At 38.9% G+C, this 23,601-nt stretch overlaps 1 protein-coding gene and 1 long non-coding RNA gene across 2 annotated transcripts in view; one reads left to right on the plus strand and one right to left on the minus strand.

Moving 5' to 3' along the window:
- Window positions 1-6,450: 6,450 nt before the first annotated feature.
- Window positions 6,451-15,248, minus strand: LOC309631376. The gene is made up of 2 exons (XR_014246230.1): window positions 13,659-15,248; window positions 6,451-9,455 (listed from the first exon to the last, which is right to left on the minus strand). It is a non-coding gene; the product is annotated as an uncharacterized lncRNA (long non-coding RNA).
- Window positions 15,249-21,529: 6,281 nt separating this feature from the next.
- FN1 (fibronectin 1) overlaps window positions 21,530-23,601 on the plus strand; it is a 68,324-nt gene continuing 66,252 nt past the window's right edge. The window contains exons 1-2 of the mRNA XM_082396757.1: window positions 21,530-21,919; window positions 22,812-22,940. Coding sequence (XP_082252883.1) covers window positions 21,772-21,919; window positions 22,812-22,940 — 277 coding nt within the window. The 5' untranslated portion in view covers window positions 21,530-21,771. The remainder of the gene's footprint in view (window positions 21,920-22,811; window positions 22,941-23,601) is intronic.

Genomic DNA, 23,601 nt, shown 5'->3' on the forward strand with positions numbered 1-23,601 from the left:
TGCAGTGTCTGTATGAAAGAAGACTCAGTACTCAGAGAAATGATCTCTTAAATGGCCACTTGAAATGTATTTATTTTCATACCACCTGAATAATTTATGCGGTATATTTTGCTACTCACAGAGAAGAGGAACTCAGAAGGTGATTTTTTAAAGCTAAGAAAGCTGTTTTCCCCCATAAACATCAAGCTAGTACTCAGAATGTCCTTATAAGCAATATAATAGATTAAAAGATGAATATTTAATATATAAGTAGAAATATAAAAATTCACACTTACATTATTGCCGTACACCTTAATGAATAAAAGAACTACAGAGCATGAAACTGAAATGTCAAGATGACAAAACATCCAAAAGGGAAGTAGCTCCATTGGCCTAGAATGTATAAATTATTTCCACCCTAAATATCAGTACAGGAAACCATACAGCTATTTTAAGTTTGAAAGAAAGAATAATTTTCACGTAGCATATGTGACAGTGACAGTGGCAAATATTAAGTGTTTGTGCTGAACTCTCCCATCCTGTCCCATCCTACTGGTAATTGCCAGAATCACCTTCCTAAAAAGCACAATTATGAACATGCTGAGCCCCAAGTTAAAAATGTTAAAATAGTTTAAAACCTTTTTTTTAGAGATATATACTGAAATCCTTATAGATAAATTGATATTATGACCTAGCTTTGCTTTAAAATAATCTGGGGGCTTGGAAAGGAGGGAGGGAGTGGAGGCATAAATGGAATAAGACTGGCCATGAGTTGGTCATTGTGGAAGAAGTGTTCAAGGGGTTTGTAATCAGATTTTCTCTACTTTTGTTTGTTTTATAAAGTTAAAAAAAAAAAAAGACTCAACATTGGCATTCAAATCTCCTATAAGTTGGGCCTAGTGATTTACCTTTCAGGTTTACAGTCAATTTCTCAAGCATCCAAAGCCACGTCAAATCATGGTTGAAATTTTGTCCCTGGGCATATCTTTTCTTAAATCACTGCTTTTGTTCAAGTTGTTTTTCCTTCCTGGAGTGTTCTTCCCTCTTAGCTTTACTTTTGGACTCCATTTTCTGAGTCCGAGTTCCTTCTTCTGTAAAATGATGGGGTTGGACTAGATAATTTCCAAGGTCTCTCCCACCCTATAATTATTGAGCTAGGTGGACCACTCGCTTCTAAGGAAAAAGATCTACTTAGGAATAAAGTCTAATAAGCAGAGGACTTGACTAGACGTGGACTGAGCTGAAACTTAAGTACAGCAAGATCAAGTTATTGAGGGAATTTTGATAAAATCAAGTTTCCCCCCTTTTGTGTATTTTGCCATTCCTGACTTCTTGGAAACATGATCCCAAAAGAAAGCTGTTCTAAATAATCTCTAAGTTTTACTCAGCAATAGATTAGATGATTTCTTGGAGCGAGTTGTGCCTTAGGAAGAAGGGGTAGTTAGAGACTGAAAATAGATCTTATAACTGGTTGTAGGAATTTGACTAAAGAGTGTGAGACTATGAGACATAAAAAGGAAGAATGACTACAGTGGTTTGGCTTTCCATGTACCATATGAGCACTGTTCCCCTTATTTAAAATGACTTGGAGGAAACATTTTTGTTTCATGCATTTCCATTATTAAATATTACCTAAAATTATTCGAAGAATAAAAACTCCTAGCAGCCAGCAAATTTAACAAAAGAGCAATTTTGTTTCTTTCTTTAGTAAGTGTTCTTATTCTGATTATAAAAGTTACACACATGTTAATTGTGGTAGTTTATAATAATTAGAGCAAATTCCCTTTATAATTACTCTTTTCCAAAATGTCTTTAGTGATTAAACCAAATGCCTTTTTGGCATGTACCTCTGCCCCTCTTTGTGAGCACTACCTCTTCTTACCCACCCACCAGGGTGAGCCCCGATGACAGGCATGTTTATGCACTGTGAGCCTGTCTGATGCTAAACACAGTTGATTGGACCAGGAGGTAGAGATTCTCTCCACCAGGATTCTGTAATTGGTACTAAAATTAAATAATCAACCTGGATGGTTAATATGGCAATTTTAAATCTGTGTTAGAACTCTTTTTGTTGATAGTGACAGAAATGAAAATCTAAATGTGCTTAAACAAAATATAAATAATGGGGCTTCCCTGGTGGCGCAGTGGTTGAGAATCTGCCTGCCAATGCAGGGGACACGGGTTCGAGCCCTGGTCTGGGAAGATCCCACATGCCGCGGAGCAACTGGGCCTGTGAGCCACAATTACTGAGCCTGCGCGTCTGGAGCCTCTGCTCCGCAACAAGAGAGGCCGCGATAGTGAGAGGCCCGCGCACCGCGATGAAGAGTGGTCCCCGCTCGCCACAACTGGAGAAAGCCCTCGCACAGAAACGAAGACCCAACACAGCCATAAATAAATAAATAAATAAATTTTAAACTGGTCCACATCAGAAAAAAAAAAAAAAAAACTCAAAATATAAATAATATATTGGGCTCATTAACTTAGAAGTCCAGAGGGATGACGTTACTGCATGGGTGTTTATAGGTGCTCAAAGGACTTCTTCAGGGCTGAGTCTAAGCATTTCTGAGTTCATTTTCTTTGGGTTGTTCTCATTCCCAGGCAGCCTCTTCCCCTATAGAGAAAGTCATCCACCAGTAGTTTCACATCTATGTTCTACCACTTTAGTAATCCCAAAAGGAAGCACAATTATTAGTTAATTCTATAAAAATTCTTAGGAAAGATTTTCATTGGCCTAGTTTGGTTTGTGAGTCCATGAACCAAGAGCAAAGGCTAGAATATGTCCATGCTCTCATTACACAGACCCAAGTCAAAATCCTACCCTTGAGGTCAGCCATGCCTGAAGACCATGGGCTGAAAGTGGAGAAGGATGGTTTTTTAGAGGAAAATTGAGGTGCTTTATTTCATTACAAGGTCATATTAGAAAAAAAAAGGTGATTATTGATTGGTTAATTGGCTGATGCTTAATTGATCTGTGGATTGACCATCTAGGACCGGTCTTGGATTAGTCAGCTCTTGGATAGGAAATACATAAATGGAAAGTTGTTTGCGGAATGGACTGACTGGGTGGCTATACACCCAGGCTTTCTTGGTCTCGATGACTGTGATGTTTTCCCATTCTTTTGACTGAAGGTTGAGACTTAATCATTTGTTGTTGTTCATCTTAGCTTGGACTGTTTTGGAAAAGAATGACTAAGGCACTTGGGTCAATCCAATGATGGTGAAAAAGCATACACAGGGTTCCTTCCTAGTCAAGCTGAATATTCAAACTCAGTTTACCAAGTTCCCCGGGGTGAGCCTCATGTATCAGGAACAATCCTGCTTCTCCAATGTAGCATGGTGGCCTAGCGGTCCAGTGTACCTTGTTGGTTTGTTTGCTTGTTGCTGTGGTCTTAATGTTTATGTTCCCCCAAAACTCATATGTTGACATACCAATGCCGAATGTGATGGTATGGGGCCTTTGAGAGGTGATTAGGTCATTAATGCCCTTATAAATGAAACCTGAGAGAGCTCCCTAGCCCCTTCTACCATGTAAGGACACAACAAGGAGATAGCAGTCTGCATTCCAGAAGGGGGCCTTCAACAGAATCCGACCATGCTGCCACCTGATCTTGGCTTCCAGCCTCCAGAACTGTGAGAAATAAATTCTTTTGTTTATAAGTCATCCAGGCTGTGGTATTTTGTTATAGCAGCCTGAATGGACTAGACACTTGTTTACGTATCTTTGAAGAAAGTGAAATTTACACAGACGTGGTATTTGCCAACAGGCAGAATATATGGATTGTCTCTAGTCCCGGTCACTGTGTAAAGAAGCAGATATAATCAGATTCTCACTTCCACAAAATAAAAACTTTTTATTGGCAAATCTGAAATAATTTAGAATGAATCGACTTCCCCTCTTTACCAATTATAAAAATTCAATCTAATTCATTCCAAGTGAAGCTTCATCTCTAAATCTTTTCTTGATCACTTTGCCTAGTTCAATTTCCTTCCGCTTCCTTTTTCTTCCATCTTCCTTTCCTCCAATAATAATAATAATAATAATAATAATAATGTGTTACTCATTGAGCAATTACTTTGCACCAGGCACTGTGCTAAATGTCTTTCATGGATTATCTCATTTAATCCACTCAATAAGGTAGGCTATTGAAGACAATGCTTGTTTTGCAGAAGCACAGAGAGGCTAAGAAACTTTGTCCAATGTCATATAATTCGTGACTAAGCATGGCATTGAACCTAAACAGTTTGATTCTCAAGACCACACCTTTGGCCATGGCACTACACAACTTTTCACAGCATTTTTCGTCTATACCACTTATCCACAGCACAGTGCCTGCCACGCAGTAAGCACAATGATAAACACTGTGTAAGTGTAAGGCATACAGTGTACTGACTTGATACATGTATATATTGCAAAATAAGATTGATTTTATTTTATCATAACATTTCCCAACTATTTTTAATACTAATTCATAAAATAATGGGTGTTATTTAATAATTTAAAATAAAACTAAGATTAAAATTGAAGTGTATTAGAACATTAACTACATTTAATGCATAGAAAAATCCTTTAAGGCTTTGCAAATACACCCCATCCTTTCATGGGCATCTTGTACCTAAAATTATTTGAAATGTCCCAGGTCATGGATAACACAATTCGGCAATTGAGGATTTTCCAACCAAGACATTTGGGGTCATGTTTAATATACATGGTAGACAGAATTCTAAAATGCCCCCACCCCCCATATTTCCCACTCTAATATGATGAGCCATCAAGACCTGATTAGTTACGTTTAGATGGCAAAAGGGATTTTGCAGATGTAATTAAGGTTATTGATCAATTGACTTTGAGTTAATCAAAAAGAAGATATCTGGGCAGGTCTAATTGATCACATGAGTCCTTAAAAAGAGAGCTTTCTCAGGCTGGTGGCAGAAGAAGTCAGAAAGATTTGAAGCACAAGGATTCAACACACCATTGCTGGCTTGAAGATGAAGGGGGTAACATCCAAGGACTGGGGAGCATCTAGTTTTTGAGAACAACCCCTGGTAACAACCACAAGGAACTGAATTCTTTCAACAATCTGACTGGACTTGGAAGCAGATTCTCCTCCAGAACATCCAGAAAAGATCCCCACCCCATGGTGATTTGGGGCTTGTGAGATCCTAATCAGAGAATCCAGTTGAGCCCACCCAGACTTCTGATCTACTGAACTGTGAGATAATAAATAAGTGTAATTTTAAGCTGCTAAATCTGTGGCAGTTTGTGACACAGAAATAGAAAACTAACGCAGATTTTTATTGATTGACCCATATGAAATTGCCAATATTCACTGTTTTTGCTCTATAATGATTTCATTTGGTTCAGCCTAATATTATTTGGATGTGTTCCATTTAATATTATTTGGTTGATGGGTTCTTACAGCCTTGACATCTTAGGAAGACAGCAAAAACCAATGTTCACAAACTTTACTCACTTCCTTGTTCTTTATTCCCCCAAATGCACACACCAAAAAATGTATCAATATATACGTTGATCGTTTTATGAGTCCTATACCAGAGAAAATGTCTCCTACCTTTAATCATGTTGTTTCTAACTGCTTCTGTTACCAATTATGAGCCATATTATACCTAGTGTCTGTTCTCAGATGTGATCTAAAGTGTTTGACGTCAGAAAGTATGTCTTTATTTCCTATACAATTTTTTGTACATACTCTCTTAACAAATAAACAATGCAATGTTCAGGTTTACAATGATGGCTCTTTGACATGTAAAGATTGTCTGATTCAGTTATGCAGAGTGATATGCAGGGTTTTGTTTTGGCATGACCACTGGGGAGAAAAGATGTTTTACAGTTTACACCATAGATTGAGACTTTTAACGTTTTTTTTCTTCAAAGTAAAAGAGCAGTTGAGGAGTGCAGAAGTTCCCACCCATGTACAGAAACAGAATGCCGAGGGGAGAGCTGATGATTGAGCTGAGAATTCAACGAGCCATCCTTTCAAAACAGCTCATGAAAGCATTTGAGAACAAAAATGGGCTGAGGACTCTTCATCGGCATAAAGAATCCAGGAATCATGTTTTCATTACAAAACAAGTATTTTCCTTTACCACTTATATATGTAGCCCAAACGACACAAAAGTGAACTCAGTGCAAGTAGGTGCAATGTTTTGATTCCACCCAGAGGGTGTTGAGACAGAGTAAGGACCTCACAGCTCCTCCTAGTTGTCATTGAGTGTGGCATTTATTATCGAATCAGGAAGTATGTTTCTAGTGAAGCCCAACTCTACGACGGAATAAAGAACTTAGTCACGCATCCTGACCATTGTGTAACTCAATGTTGCTTCATCCATCCAGATAAAGAAAAGCTGTGATTAATTTATAAATTATAGCCAATTCACTAGAATCCATGCTTCTAAATCCTCAAATTCTTAGGACCATGCTTCCAAATCAATACTGTCCATTCTATGGGCAGCTTTTTTTTTTTTTTTTTTTTTACTGAGTTTCCTCTTATAAATTTTAGAATGAGCCAAGTAATTTTACCAAGATCACTTACAATATTGCTTCAGGAGTAATATTTTCAGAACAAGCAAAGGAACACTAATAGAATAAGACCCTTCATACACACAAGGATCCTTTTAAAATATCTTTAGAAAATAGATATGGTTCTCAACACCTTAATTTGTAAAGAAATTATTTCACATGGTCCCCTTCTTCCTTATTTTAAATGTTTCTGATTCTTTTCTATTATTATAAGCAGAGATATGCTGAGTAGTTTTAGTGTACTTTATTAACTAACATAAAAGAAAAAGAAACTTTGAAAGGGCTTAGCTCTTATAGAATATAACTGAAAGAGAACTTGGAAATCAAGTTCAATAAAACCCAGTACAATACAACCATGAATGAGTCTCCTACAAGTACCATAATCAAGTGACTGTACAGCCTTTGTTTGATTACTGCAGCCCATTTCAGTCTTAGATAGCTTTTACTATTAGAAAGTTCGTCTTTGTGTTGAAATAAAATCTACCTCCCTATAATTTCCGTTTATTGCCATAAAAGTCAAACTGTACTTAAGATTGTAGTTATTCTTTTCTTATCTTACTAGTTATTATTTAATTATAGGTTCATCTGGTCACCGTGAAAATTCTGCTAACATACTCATTGAATCAAACAGCATTCTACACTGTACATCAGTATATATTTCCACTGAAGCAATTTCCACAAGTAAGATTTTAAGTTCCAAGTGGCATGGTGCTAAACTTTGTCTCAGAAGGCATTTCATTACTGAAATTCATTCAAATCCATTTCTGAAGTGTCTTCTAAAACACTCACATGAACTCATATTATGACAATGAATTAAAGCTCCTTTGAGGTCATGTTTTTTTAATTCCTCCAAATAGAAATGTTAAAGCTCAAATGTCAAAGTAAGCAATAGTAATACTAACACAGTTAATATCAAAGATAAATGTTAAACACATGCATACATTTCTTTGCAAAGAACATCTGCAAATGTATAACCAAGAGTGGTTTCATTCTAGACAAATCTGCTTGAAAAGTTGTATCAAATTATTTTACATGCCATATCTTGGCATTTTCTAAGATTTAAAAAATTTCACAAAGGTTTGTTTCTAGAGAATATAACTAGTAATGATTATGACTGTAGATTAAGAAAGGGGACATCTTTACTCTGTACCTAATGAGTTTCCACAAGCACAGTCCTGGTAACTCTCTTTGACATTTTTCTCATTCTGTCTCTCCTCTGGAGAAATGAAGTGACTTACTGAATTTGTAAATTTGGTAAGAAGAACCAGACAAGCCTGCGTTCCTTTTTGCTCCCCTAGGCATGGAGCCTGGCCATTGAAATCTTTATTGCTTCTCTGCTCTTCCATGCAGTTGACCTTGCTGGGGCTGTCACATGCCCTGTGTGGGTCACTCCAGTCCAACGGGACCTACAACAGGCAAATGAGACTCCCTAGTTCTGGGCACAGTTAGCAGACTTACCTGACTCTCATACTGAATCACTTCCTTCATCTTTGCCCCCATCAGTCATTTGTTTAGAACTCAGGCAGGGGAGAGATGGCTACTTTATGAGCTGTACTTCCCACCTCCAGGGATTCCAAATGTGGGACATCATGAAGTAGAGTAACAAAGATCCTTGGATTACTTAAACAGAGAGGAGAAACAGTATTTTTATCCTTGCAAGATGTATGACTTTAGCTCTTCGTCTTTTCTTTTACTTAGAAACAAAAGCAAGTTGAGGATATATAGTATTCCATGCCAAAATGTATATTCTAATATTCTGACATACGCAAAATACGTGCATGAATACTTAGCAGGTGTAATTTTGTCATTATTATTTTATATTCAGATATTTTTAAGTGACATTTAAAAAGTGTAAATTGGTAAGAGCTATTTTATAATCATAAAAGTTTTCACCCAAGGAATAATCTAATTCAACATTTCTGTTTTACAAATAAGAAAACTGAGGCACAAAGAGATATCAGGGTCACACAAATATATAACCAGAGTGTAATTACATAAAAATGCTAATTGATAAATATCATGAAACCAAAAGTCATAAATGCCACTCTGTAGACCACTTATGCATCTTTGCAATATGCTAATGACATAGGCAGATAGAATTTTATCCAGTTTTTATAAAAGAGGATGATTAAGTTATAAAAATAAATACTTTTCCTGCAATTATAAGGCAAATCAAGAATAAAAGTAATAAATAATCTAATTTGTATCAGTGCTTCCTATACCAGATTATACATATTTAGCATTTGACAGTAATTATACACTGAGATGTTACAAAATGTTGGGTTAATTTTCAATACAAAATCATATTTTTCTTAGAATAACAAGGAAAGTTGACTAGACTGTAGTACTACACATTCTTAATCATATTCCTGTGTAGCTAAAAATGAAAATAGTTAAAGCAAGAATCTATAAATTATGTATAATAATTGTCCTTCTAAGAGTTCTTTTTTATTGTAATGGTAATGACAGCTTGTAACTTGATTTTTGAACAGTGCAGTAAGCTCTCCCATCTCACTTTCCACTGCATCCTCATTTTGGTCGTGAACGTGAAATAGGGTCCACATTTTCTCTCATATTGTTTAATGCACTAAGTGGTCATTTGACCCTTAAGGTCTTCTTTCATATCAGCAATTCTGACAGGAGAGCTTTCTTTGAAGTTTGCTGCTTAGGCAAAAGTCCAATATTGAACCAATAGAAAGCATAAAAACGAATCATGAAAATGGACAAGTCATTTGGGAGAATGGCAAAAAAGAATACAGCTTCAAAAATCAAAACAGATTGAGTGTCTAAAATCCCTGGTTGAACAAACCCTTCTATGTGGCCGTGAGAACTGACTTACCCCAGGAATTGTCACCTCTGGCTTGTGGGTACTTCATCATCTAACCTCCCAACAGGTATTGTTTGAGCATCTGTCACGTGCTGCATGCAGCGTTCCATGCTTGGAAGGTGAATACAAAAGAAATGTAAGGATGATCCCTGCCATTAGGAGGCTTATACTTTAGTTCAGGAAAGATAAAACCAAACAGCTGAAACAAGCAGACTACAATTTCAATGGAAATTGAAACCCCTATACCAGGCGTTCAGCAAACCTTTCCCCAAAGGAACAAACAGTAAATATTTTCAGTTTTGTGATCCATATTGTCTCTGTCACCACATAACTCTGCCGAAAGTGGAAGCAGGCATAGACAATATGTAAAAATATGGGTATGGAGGTATTACAAAATAATTTCATTTATGAACACTGAAAGTTGAATTTCATATAATTTTCTCTTATCATAAAATATTATACTTTTGACTTTTTTCAACAATTAAAAAAAAAAAATCTAAAAACAGTTCTTTCTCACAGCCTACCCCAAAACAAAATGTAGGCTAGATTTGGGTCCTAGGTTTGCTGAACTCTGGGTTAGGGTTATCTTAAAAAATAGAGGAATTTAGAATTGATGCATTGAAAGGCATGCACATTTTGTTTCTAGTGTCCATTTAATTTTATTTAATGTAATATATCTGAGGTATAACTTTGTACATTTTTAATAGATGGACATTAGATCATTAGCACATTCTGGAAATAACTGCTAGTCCTCCTTTCTGATTTCTGATCTAGAAATGGAGCTCTCGGCTCACACACTTCAGTAGTTGTGGCATGTGGGCTCAGTAGTTGCGGTGCATGGGCTTAGCTGCTCCACGGCATGTGGGATCTTCCCAGACCAGGGATCAAACCTGTGTCCCCTGCATTGGCAGGCGGATTCGTAACAACTGCTCCACCAGGGAAGCCCCTCTACCATAATTTTTAATAATATCAATATTCAGAATTTCTTCCTGTAATCTTCTTTTTTTTTTTTATTTCTGAGAGTTACTTCTTGCTCTCTGAATACCCACACACATATAGATGACTACTCTTGTTTTATCCTTGTGGTATCTTCTTTTCTCTATATAGTTTCTGATTTGCCAGATTTAATTTGCTTTAGTTTTTCATTTTCTTCTATTCTTTGTATTGTCTCTTATTCAAATCTTTCTGTTTTGTTTTCTATAAGTCCATTTTGATCTTTCTTCAAGACAGAGGCTTTCCTCAACTGCTCGATGATTGTGGGCTGTCCATTCATATCTGGAGTTGAGGCACCGATCTCAAGGTCTGATTGGAAATTCTGTGCACCTGGTGAAGCTTATTGACTGAGTGGCATCAGTGTAGGTGCTTGGGTTTGGGATCCAGCTATTTCATTACACTACAGATCATTCTCTCCAAAGAGACTAAATCCAGAAGGAAATTCTCCCATCTGCCACATGGAGATTAAACATGTAGACTTTCACTCAGTCCTCCTGTTTTCAGCTGTGCTTCACCTCTACACCTTCCTACAATATATTTAGGATTTGCCTGGTTCCATCTATCCAGACAGTAAAATTCCTGGCCCCTACCTGGACAAAGTGAGGGAGGGGTGGACCAGTCCTTGGCTGGGTAGAACAGGGGAGGGATTAAAGATGGTGCCTGGTTCCTTCTTATATAGAGACTTTCAAACACTTCTCAGCCCCACTTTTCTTTCCCACCGTCAGAGGTACCTGGTACCTCCCACTGTTGTGCTTTTTTTGTTTGGTTGGTTGTCTGTTTGTTGTGCTTTTTAAGGTTTCTAGAATGTGAATCAACTTGCTTCTTATTGGCTTCTTCTGTGACCTCAGTTATTACTTCTCTGTCTGCTTTCCTTCTTCCAAAGTTTTGTTGATATTTCTGATCTTCTGTCTTCTTTCTTATTCTCTTTATTCTTGTGGGTTTTTACTGTTGTTATCTCTGAACTATCATATTAGTGTGGTTTCAGGAGAGTGTAGAGGAAATGCATGTGCTTTGTTTTCCTTGTTTTAGTAATGTGCATTTTGAGTGTTACCAAAACGCCCTTTGAAAACAATGCATCAATTTACATTTCTAAAATCCGTGCACATGTATACCTTTTTGCAATGAACACACTTGCCAATAGTATGTAAATCAAATCGTTCCATCTTTGCCAATTTGCTACTAAATTTTACATTCTTTAAGAGTGAGACCTCTGTCTTACCTGTCTTTGTTTCCTACATGCAATGTTTGGCGCAGAAACGTCTGCAGGAAAGAGCATGGACCGAAGAGTCAACCATCTCAGCCCTTCAGCTGACTAGGAGTTTGCCTTTGGTCATGTTATGTTATGGCTCTAGGGCTCCATATATTAATCTGAATTCATTGCTACACTCTTCTTAGCATTAATACTCTAGCTGCATGCATTAGTGTGCTAGGGCTGCAGTAGCAAAGCACAACTAACTGAGTGGCTTAAACAACAGATATGCATCATCTCACAGTTCTGGAGGATAGAAGTCTGAGATAAAGGTGTCAGCAGGGTTGGTTCCTTCTGATGGCTGTGAGGGCAGGATCTGTTCCATGCCCCTCCTCTAGCTTCTGGAAGGTTGATGGCAATCGTTGGCATTCCTTGGATTGTACAAAAATCACCCTGATCACTGCCTTTATTTCCACATGGCATTCTCCTGTGCATGTCTGTCTTAATTTTCCCCTTTTTACAAAGACCCCAGTCATATTGGATTACGGCCCACCCTAATGATCTTGTTTTAACTTGGTTGCCTCTGTAGAGGTTCTATCTTCAAATAAGGGCACATTCTGAGGAACCTGGGGTTAGGACTTCAACATATGAATTTGGTCGGGGGGACACAATTCCACCCATAACAGAGCTCTTAACAGATGCTCAAAATATCTGATAGATAACCTGAATTTATTATTTCTAAATAAATGGTAAATATCAGGAGAGTTTAGCATAGAAGCTGAATTCTGTGTGTGTATACGGAGGGCCAGGAAAAGAAATAAAAATGGAAGCAGACTTACAAATAGCAGGGCAAAACCGATAAACAAAACCCATGCAGTCACCAGGAACAGAGTAGTTCAACAACTGGGCATCTAAGGAAGACAGTGACAGGTCCTGTATATTGGTTAATGTGACAGATAGGCTTGCTGTCACAAAGATGATCAATAGCTCAGGGGCTTAAAGAATAAAGGAGTTCATTTCTTTCTTTTTTTAAATTAATTAATTTATTCATTTTTGGCTGCATTGGGTCTTCATTGCTCTGTGCGGGCTTTCTCGTTGCTGTGCGCGGGCTTTCTCTAGTTGTCGCAAGCAGGGGCTACTCTTCCTTGCCGTGCACAGGCTTCTCATTGTGGTGGCTTCTCTTGTTGCGGAGCACGGGCTCTAGGCTCACGGGCTTCAGTAGTTGTGGCACACAGGCTCAGTAGTTGTGGCACACTGGCTTAGTTGCTCCATGGCATGTGGGATCTTCCCAGACCAGGGCTCGAACCCGTGTCCCCTGCATTGACAGGCAGATTCTTAACCACTGCGCCACCAGGGAAGTCCAGGAGTGTATTTCTTTCTCATGCAACAGTCCCAGGGTCAAAGGTCTAGGTCAGTGGAGAAGCTCTGTTCTTCATGATGATTCAGGACCCGGGCTTTTTCTAAGACATTTTTATCATTTTTTTGGTAAAAGCTGGGTGCTTTCCATGTCTGCATTTCAGCTGGTGGGAAGGAATAAAAAAATCTGGAGCAGGCATGCTGAATGAATTAAGTCCCAGACCCAGAGTAGGGAGACATCACTTCTCACATTCCACTGGTGAGAACTGTTTCCACTGAGATGCCTAACAGCAAGGGGGCCTGTAAAATGTGGTCTAGTTATGCACACTGGGACTAACTGTGGAAGAAAAGCATGGATCTTGGTGGACAACCAGCAGCCTCCACCATACTCCTTAAAGAACTTCAAAGGATAGAAAAAAAAGTCTTCATTCTAGGGCTAAATTCGGTGCTTACTATCAAAGAGTATATAGTGCTATTGGGGAGAAAAGAATCAGTGTAAATTTCTTTCAGTGGGCTATAATAATATGCCAGTCGCTGTGGAAAAGAATATAAGTGTAATCAAAATGAGGAGGAGAAAATATCAGATTGGGTCAAAATAATCAGAGACCTATAATCCTTACTATCGTCACTAATAACCATCATCTTTCTGTTGGTTTTCTCACTTGCACGTGGGGATAGCCCTCATCATCAGTAACAACTTCACACAGAACACAATTTATATCACCTTAGTTAGGTACTACTTATGTAAAATGATAATAGCTCCCATAATTACCTACCAATTAACTTAATAACCATTTAGTTCAACACCTGGAGAAGCTGTGGTTCTAGTATTTGTTTCCTGTGGTGTCTTTTTTCCCTTGAGGATTCAAGCTTAAACTTTCCTCCAGCTTCATTCTTTGACATCATGTTCCAAGAGAAATAAAATGTGTTCTCAAAGAGCAGACAGGTAGAAAAGGATATAATAAGCTAAAAGGAAATATTACAACAACAGTCAAAAAGTTATGTAACACAAAACTGTCAAAAGTAATACTTTTATTGGGCACAAAATAAGAGACATAAAACCGGCTGTCTAAAATGTATACAGAAATTCCAAGTTGTATTTGAAGTAAGGGGTCAGAGGATAGGATTTTTTCGAATTGTTGGTTAGTATATTTAAAACCTCTGAAAACTGAAAGGGATTCTTGCTTCCAGCTAAGACAGAGTAATAGGGAGCAAACTTACTATCTCACTTGAAACAACCAAAGAGAGGGGGAGAGAGAGAGAGAAAGAGAGAGAGAGAGGGGGAGAAACCTCTGGAAAAAGTATATAAAACCATGGTCTTCAAGACACTGGATATCAGGCAACAAGGGACGGTGATCTTTGAGAGACACAAAGCAAATGAGGTAAGAAAAATTTGATAAACTGTACTTAATCAAAATAGAAAACTTTGTACTTCAAAAAAAGACACCATTGGGGAAAAAAGACAAGCTACACACTGGGAGAAATATTTTCAAAGCAAGTATCTGATAAACAACTTGTATCTATCAATAGAATATATAGCATTTTCAAAAAACTCTATATAAAACAAACAGCCAACTAAAAAACAAGGAAAAGACTTAACAGCCACTTCACAAAAGGAGATACACAAACAGCAAAATGCACATGAAAAGATGTTTAACATCACTAGTCACTAAGTAAAGGCAACTGAAAACCACAAAGAGAAGTCACTATACACCTAGCAGTATGGCTAAAATTAAAAACACTGATCAAACTAAGTGTTGACAGGATGTTAAGTAACTGGACTCCTCATACATTGCTGGTGGGGAAGTAAAATTGTACAACTTTTTAGGAAAACCATTCTGCATTTTCTTAAAAATGTTAAAAAATATACCTACTATTTTATGATCCAACTATTCCATTCCTAGACATTTACCCAAGAGAAAAGAAAGTATATGTCCATACAAAGACTTGTACACAATTTTTATTGTAGCTTTGTTTCTAGTCACCAAAAACTGGAAACTACTCATTCAGCAGATGAATGGATAAACGTATTGTGGTATAGCCAATGGAATACTACTCAGTAATAAAAAGAATGAACTATTGATACTAGCAACAGTGTAGGTGAATCTTAAAATAATTATTCTGAGTGAAAGTCAGTACAAATGAGTATATACTGTGTGGTTCCAATTATATAAAGCTGTAGAAAATGCAAACTAATCCATAGTGACAGAAAACAGATGAGTGGTTGCCTGGGGATAGGCAAATCAGGAGGGAGGGATTGCCAAAGGGTGCAAAGAAACTTTGGGAGGCAATTGTTCACTTTCTTAATAGTGGTGATCATTTCTTGAGTGTATATATATATATATATATATATATATATATATATGTGTATATATATATATATATATATCAACATGTATCAAATTGCATACTTTGTGCAGTTTATTATATGTCAACTATACCTCAATGAAGCTGCTTTAAAAAATTGGAAGAAAACAATATATCTATGTTTTAAAATTTTTTAAATTGTCTACTATAATTTGGGAACAAACAGAATCACAATTTACCAAAATTTTCAAATCAGTTCTCTAAGTTGTAACTTTAAACAATTCTCATTTGTCTCTAATTAAAAACCAAATTTTAAACAGAAGAGACAATTAAAGGACAAAGATTTTCATGAGTAAAGGAAAATACTTTTGAATTTGATATATTGTGTACCTATGTTGAAAAACTCGGTTCTGGAGTTTTTCAGAACTGGAGCTTCAGAGAACAGCCTGGCAAGAGCTGTTGGTCCAGAACAGTATTCCCCCCCATTTCTTTTTAGTTATTATTCCCACCCCCAAGAAAAACTAAATCTAATTTAAATTCTACCTGATGAGATAAATTAACAACTAAGGAATAAGATTTTATCAGGTAGGGTTGGTAGGCTTTTTTTTTTTTTTTACTCCCCACTCCCCTGCTCCCACCAACAACCAATTTTCCTCCTCTTGGGGGCAATATGGCTCCCACTGAGCATGCACGTTTCACACAGAGGCAGCTGCCACCAGAACTGTGGCCCTAAAACCAGGCTTCAGAAGAAACACCCTGACCGCTTTGTCCTCTTCCCCTGCAGCAGGGAGAAGAGTCTGCCAAACAGTCCAGGGGTCAGCCCCGGATGCAGAGCAAGGCCGTGAAGGACACAGCATGATCTGGGGGAAGAAAATAGTAACCGCCAGAGAATTTGTTCAGATTTCTTATAACTTAAATGGGGCAAAATCTTTGGGGGAAGCCTTGAATGTCTTGGTAAAGAACATGAATTTTGTGTCTAGACTTTAAGTTCCAGCTTTGTCCCTCTTTCGTTGAAAAAGCTTAAGGACCATCTTTAAGCTTTCTGAGTCTCAGAGAGTAAAATGGGGCTATGGATATTTATTTCTGGCAGTTGCTTTGAGGATAAACTAAAATAACATATGCAGAGCGCTTAGTGGTATGACTGGCTGGATAAATAATCATTAACTGTAAATTTGAGTGTTTATCATCTGTCCTTCTTTCCTTTCATTCAAAAGTGTCAAGACAGAGACTCTGCCCCATCAAGCTTGTGGTCTAGTAGAGGGTCAGAGGTAGCAATCAAAGTACCAAAACAAAACAGGTTGTTTGAAGGACATTGTTTCGCAAAAGAATGGCCCTGGATACAACTGGGGAAAACTGGTAACATGTCAGTTAGCAGAGTTCTATGTGACATCTTCTAAATACATTAGTCTCATGTTGAAAAAGTCATTCACAAAATCCTTTAGCCAATTGCTTCGCTCATATTTTTATTCCACAGGGAGATCATTAAGTGATACTACAATTTCTACAAGGCTGGTGATTCAGAAAGCTTCATTCTAGCTATTTTTCTAAGCCTTGTAGCCTCATCTGAAAGAGTGAGAGGATAATAGTACTTACCTCACAGGGTGGTTGATGGTTGAATGAAAAACTGAATATAAAGTACTTGGTACTGGGTCTGGCTCAGAGAAAGTGCTTAATAAAATCTAGCTGTTTAGATGTATTTCTCCGCAGGTACTGAAACCTTTATGACCTTGTTCAAGTGCTTATGCATGCCTTAATTTTTCATGTTTAACATCATAATGATTTGAAATATCCATTCCATCTCAGTAAAATTTTCACAGCTAATGAGAGACTATATCAAATTTATCAAGAAAATGGTTTGGCATAAATTTAGGGATAGTTGTAATTATGCTTTTATTGCTATAATTCAGTTGAATATGTCCTTAGTTTTTAATAACTAATTAATCAACAGAAAGAGTGTCTATTGGTCATCTATACCACAGTAGTCTATTGTTGGTATAAAAGTTTATTTAAGAGATAATGTTTATGGTTGTTTTTAAGCACCTGATGCAGCCTTCAAAGTTAGCTGCATATAAGATGCTTAAAGTATGTGAATGTAAAAAGATAGAAAATAATTTAAATCCCAAAAATCTTTTACGTTTTAAAAAAATTTTTTTCAGCCTTTCAAAATAAACGTTTAAATCCACCTACATAAAATAAAGCCAGATTGGAAAAAGGAGAAACAGCACACAGAAATAAAAAATTTCTAAGAAACGACTACCTATCTTGGAAAGCTGAAATGTTCTATAATACAGTTCTGGGTGAGCGGCCAGCTACCCAGTAGTTTGTTCCACTTTACTGGATGAATAAGATTCCTTTGCAAAGCCTTTTGGGAGTTACATCACTCTAATGAGAAAAAAGAGCACTTCTGTTAAAAAACAAAGGACACCGATTAAGGCTTTTAAAAGTGCTGATTAAATAATAAAGTAACTTAAACTATAAACGAAATGCTGATTAAGTGAAAACTGGCTAGCTTTCAAGGCATAATTTAAAGCCCTTATCAAGTATTTTTTCCCCCTGGTTGCAAGGCCCTGTCAATTCTAGACAACTGTTCAGACACATTCCACCCATGAGGGCTGTCCATGGGGCAGTTTATTTTTCCTTCTCGGCACCTGTGCTTAATGAGTAGCAGTTTTGCAAGCTCGGCTGTTTTCAAGGGAAGATAGGAAGGATTTCATGCCCCCCAAATAAAATCAAGATAATAAACAAAACTACTGTAATTTATCTCCATTCAACCTACCCACAGAAGACCATGAAATAGTAAAAAGATACTGCAGGCTCTTAAGGCAGAAAAGTTCCAAAGGTCACCTAATCAATGGCCTCCCCTCTAACAGAACTGAAAGAGATTAAGAACAGGATAAAAGCCAAAGGTTTTCAGGAAAAACAGCCCACCTTCATTTAAATGTAACCCTTGGGGTCAAGAAGTTACTTTGTATCAGGAATAAGATTTTTTTTTTCAATAGGCAAGGGATTTGACTAGGACAGGTATTGTCTCTCATGTGTGTACTCCTCTTAAAGAAAAGCCATTCTTAGAAACAAAACTGGCTTTTAAAACTTATCCCTTAAGTTGTTTTGATTTCAATCTAAATGACTGGCTCTGATAAATGTGTTTTGTGCTTAACCATAATTTCAACAAATGAAGTCAATTCACTTCAGATTTCCATAATTGCACATGCGCCTCATTAACCTTCTCCAATAACAAAACATCCAAATAACACCCCCAAACTCACAAATATATGTGCTCCTTTTTGTTACTGAACGTTAAGTTTACCTAAGTTCTGAGAAAATTCTATCTCGATGGCAAGTCCAAGAAGAAACAAGGCACAGTCATAAATGAAGATTTGTTCTGTCTCTACCACATGCGTGGCGTCACACAAACAGTAGGTTTTGTAAGCGGTTACTGGTGTAGAAGAAAGAATCCACTACTGTTTTAAAGGCAAACTTCCTCTTAGAAAAATGAAGAAATGAGGGCACCCTGCATATGCTGCAGCCACTTGAGTGCATGTCACTGAAACAAAATCAGAAGATGGTACAAGTAAAAAAAGAATAAAGAAACCCTACGCTTCCATCAATGTTTTGAAAACTTTTTTGGAGTGTAATTTACATACCATAAAATTCACCCATTTTAAGTGCACAACTCCGTGATTTTCAGTAACTTTACCAAGCTGAGCAGCCACCGTGACGATCTAGTTTTAGCACGTGTATTTTCATCACCCCAGTAAGATTCCCTGTGCCCATTGACAGCTAATTCCCATGCCCAGCCCCAGCCCCAGGCACCTACGGAATCTACTTTCTGTATCTTTTGTCACATTTCCTTCTCCAAATTGAGATGAGAAAAAGAAATCCAATGATATATCCTACAAACAGGAGTATACCATTTGCTGAAGAACCCATCCTGTCAAGATAGTCTTCAGATTTCTTAAGGGAGTGCAAGGGAATCTTGGACACGAGGCATGCCTAGTTTGAACAGGGTCAGAGTGGAGAGATTTAATTATCTCTCCAGTTAGAGATAAAGACTTACACAATTACAAGGGACTTTGATAATGAAACAATACTGTGACAAGCCTCGCTATCTAAGAAAATGTTTCTGTCTCCAAAGTTTAAGAAAGAAGAGCCACTTTCAAGTAAAAGGGTGAACTCTCAAGCATTTCTATAAAATTCAGTCAGTATATTGTTATATTTTTGCTTATGAGACATTAGAAATATACCATATCCTTAAGCAAATCATATTTCAATGGATTGTAATATCAGTTTCTTCTGAAATGTAAGTCACTTGGGCTTTTTTCCTCCAAGCTCTCTTGTGTATATTATTCTAATGTATTTTGAGTACAGTAAATATATCAAACTATCATGGTTTTGGTTGACAAAATACATTTCTAACCACTTATTTCCTTTCCACAGAATCTACGTATTTTAAGAAAGCGTTAGCTTCAGGTTTATCTTGCTTACATCCTGATTTCCAGGTACCGGTCCCTCTGGAAGGAACACCCAGCTTCCCAGAAATTTACTAAGAATTTTACAAGGGGCCCTTTTATATTTGAAAAAGAAAACTGCTTTGTCAAGTGATGATGAGAAATCAGGGGGGAAAAAAACAACAGAAAAAAACCTCCAACCCAGACGGGACTCTAAATTTGGGGAAATCTGTGGCACTCTTTCAACTTGCAAAATTGGTCACAAAGATGCCTCAAGAAGTTATTTTACACTACTTGTAGGAAACTGATATTTGCTGTGTGTGTTTTTCCCCCCCTTTAATTCCCTGTGTTAATAAAAGCAAATGTTAGTTTTGTGTCTTTGATGTGTTCGGCATTTTATAGACCAGAGTTCAAATTACTCCATGGCAGTGGCTGAAGGCAGAACTTTTGGAGAAAAGTAATCGCAGAAACAAACATATTTGGCTAGCAGCTTTCACAGATTCTCAAAGCAAATGGGAGGTCTGCACTAGGAACCTAACTAGGAGGCAAAGCTTTGAGTTTAGATCGCTCAGGAGTTACTGAAGAAAGTTGAGGACTCCTTTTGAAGATCTTGAAAAAGCACGTGGGACTTGTGTTTGTCTGTAAAAAGGACTGATGTGATGAGTTGCTAAATGCTAGAGACTTCCCAGATTCCCTTTCTACCCTGTGCCTTTAGAGGGAAAGAAAGGGAAATCTTAAATGGGAACTTTCCATATTCTTGGAGTAAGTAACATTTGGAAAAAAAAAAAAAGTCTGGCAGCGGGGCTGGGGGAGGGGAATTCTGTGATGAGACCGATGTCCACCAAACGAAAATGCCAAATAAAATCAAGGAAGGGACTGTAGGAAGGAAAGACTGGAAATGGTCTTTTCTCAGCTTTTAAGGACTCAAGGATCTCTGCTTTGTGTAACAGGCGCGGTGAACATGGGCAAGGACACCACGATCTTTCTCCGAGGTCGGTCCAACTTTTCAGCTTTCAGTAGTAACAGGCATCCCATCCCCGGGAAAAGAAGACTTTCTTGCATATTTGGAAAAAAGCAAATTGCTGCTCTGTCCTTTCAAAAGAAACCTCGTTCTCTGAATTTCCCCCGGATCCGTCAAGCGCCCCGCAGAACTCCTGGTACTAAGTAAAAGCTCATTAAAAGGATCGTTTCTCCCTCCTGCCCCCCAGCTAAAAAGGTCCTCAGAACCGGGCAGGCACAGCGTTTAGAAGGGGAGAAGTCTTGAACAGGAAGCTGTGAAGGCAAAGAAAGTGAGTCTCCAGTCAGTGCCCAGTAAACCAAAGAAAGGGAACAGAAGGAAAGACAGCCTCGCCCTGGGACGGCAAAGTCTACATTCCTACAGCTGCAAGGTGGTGCCTACTTTATGGTTTTACCCTCCCCCTAGAACTACACTCCAGTGAGGAGAGATTTTTTTTCCACAGGAGACGCAATGTCCTCAACCACCCCCCCCCTCCCCGCCGCCAACCCCAATAAAATAGAAAAAGGAAGCGGGGTTGTGGGGGGATGGACTTGCGACCCCTTTGCTACACACGACTCCGGCCCCTCCCTTTCCTCCCAGTCAACCCCCTTCCAGCCGCTTCCCAATCCCCCCCCCCTTTTGCTCCCCAAAAGTTTGATGACCGCAAAGGAAACAGAAAAAAGTTCTCTTGCCCAATCCTGGCGGGCGATCAGCATCTCTTTTGTTCGAGGAGAACCCACAGCCCCCCTGACGTCACCCGGAGCCCGGGCCAATCCGCGCGCGGTCGGCGGCGGCGGCGGCGAGAGGAGGGTGGGGGGAGTCCAGCCGGCCCCTCCTCCCCAGCGCCCAGGGCCTCGCGGGGGGCGGGAAGGGACAGTCCCATATAAACCCCGGCCCTCGGGGCTCGGCCGCCCGCGCCGGCTGCGCTTTGCAGGGGGGGAGAGAGAGCCCTAGGCGCGAGCGGGGGAGAGGGGAGCTGCAGCCACAACTTCTTTCGTCCTCTCCTTCCCCTGTGTACCTCTACCCTTCCCTTTCCCCATCCTCCAGCCCTTACCTTCTTGGCGGCACTGAAAGGGACTCCGCCCGCAGGTTGCGGAGGGAACCAAACTCGGTGGCAAGTTGCCTCACCGTCTGAAGATGCTCGGGGGTCCGGGGACCCGGCTGCTGCTGCTGACCGTCCTGTCCCTGGGGACAGCGGTGCCCTCCACTGGAGCCTCGAAGAGCAAGAGGCAGGCTCAGCAGCTCGTTCAGCCCCAGTCCCCGTTGGCTGTCAGCCAAAGCAAGCGTGAGTACTGACCGCGGGCTGAAACGGGCTGTTGCAGGGATGGGACCCGTAAAGCCAACCGAAGTTGCGGCTGAAGTTTTGCGCGCGCGCGCGTGTGCAGAGTGTGCACTCCTTAATGAGAGAAACCGGCTGGGGAACCAAGCTTTGAGCAGGCTGGTTCTGAGGGCCTAGGATAAGGTAATGCCTTGGAGGACAGGGGCTCCGCGAGGTACCGCAGGGCTCTTAGCAACTCAGATCTAACTCCTATGAATTCATCAAAACTTGCCTTTAAAGAGAAAATGATGTATGCCTTTAAACTTTCCATTTGGGATTACTGTGGGGTTAAACGTTTTCAAAGTGGGGGTGAGGAGACGGTAGCTAAATATCTGTGCTGTTCCTCCTTTGAATGAGATGTTACTGGTTCAGATTGCTTTAGAGGCCCTCAGGATGCTTCTCCAAGAAGAGAGATCAGAAATCCTCTTCCAGTTTTTCAGACACACCCTCCCTTTTCCTTGGCTAAAGGAAACTGCTGAACGTTGCCCTTCTTGACTTAGTACCCCCAAAGAGCACTGAAATTCCTTGCACGTTTTAAAATGCAGTTCCCAGTTATCTGCTTTTCAGCATGTTTCCACACCTTTGATGCAGACCCCTGGCCAGATGGAAATGACATCATTGTATAACATTTAACTAAGTCAAAAGAAAAACAAAAGGAATAACCGAATATCTATGTGTGCAAGTTTGCAGTTAACTCTTTAGATATCTAGTCGCTTTTAATTCTCCTGATGCTCTGATGGTTAACTTTTTTCCCTGCATTTGTTGCTTAGGCTCATCAGTTTAGTTGTGCAAGAAAATTCCATCATTTGGAAAAAGGAAGGATGCAAATTTAGTGACTTTTTCCTTTAATTCTTTATAGCTGGTTGTTATGACAATGGGAAACACTATCAGATAAACCAACAATGGGAGCGCACCTACCTGGGCAGTGCCTTGGTCTGTACCTGTTATGGAGGGAGCCGGGGCTTTAACTGCGAGAGCAAGCCTGAACGTAAGTGGGGGGGAGCCTGCCTTGTACTTAATATCTTCTCATAGATGGAGAAGAAGTGCCTGTTAATTAAAGTGAGCATTAGTAATACAATTACACTCACCATTTCCTCAATAGAATTATTTGTCATTTCCTCTTGAAAAATGTTTAATAACTGCTTATATTTGCTTTTCACATGTTCTTTTTACCTTTAAAACAAAAGAACAAATGTATCCCAAAGTAGTTCCAGAGTCTTCTTTTGGGGTTTTACTTTCCCAGAGCCTTTGATGAAAAAAAAAAAAAATGAAAAATGTTGTGTGTTCCTGCTTCCTCCAAAAAAAAAAAAGATTATAAAATTTTAATTTATTAGAAAGTAATTTCAAATCTTAAACTGTAAAATTATGGCACAGAAAACACTTTGGGCAGTACACTGTAAAGCGATTTGTCCCCTGCAGTTCAACATAAAATCACTAACCACTTCAAAGTTCTCCTTCCTTTATGACCCTTGATATATTTCTTGTCAATTATGGCAACTCCTACAGAGAAGCACTGATGAGGTTAAAATGGAAATAGTAGGATTAATAAATGACAGTGCCTGGGGAGGGGCGGGAGGAGGGGGCTCTTCAGATTGTTTATTTTTATGTGGACCTTGGTTTGACTTCCTGAGCCAGAGAGGTGAATCCAA

Source organism: Balaenoptera borealis, assembly GCF_965194805.1.
Source record: "Balaenoptera borealis genome assembly, chromosome: 6".
Taxonomy (NCBI): Eukaryota; Metazoa; Chordata; class Mammalia; order Artiodactyla; family Balaenopteridae; genus Balaenoptera; species Balaenoptera borealis.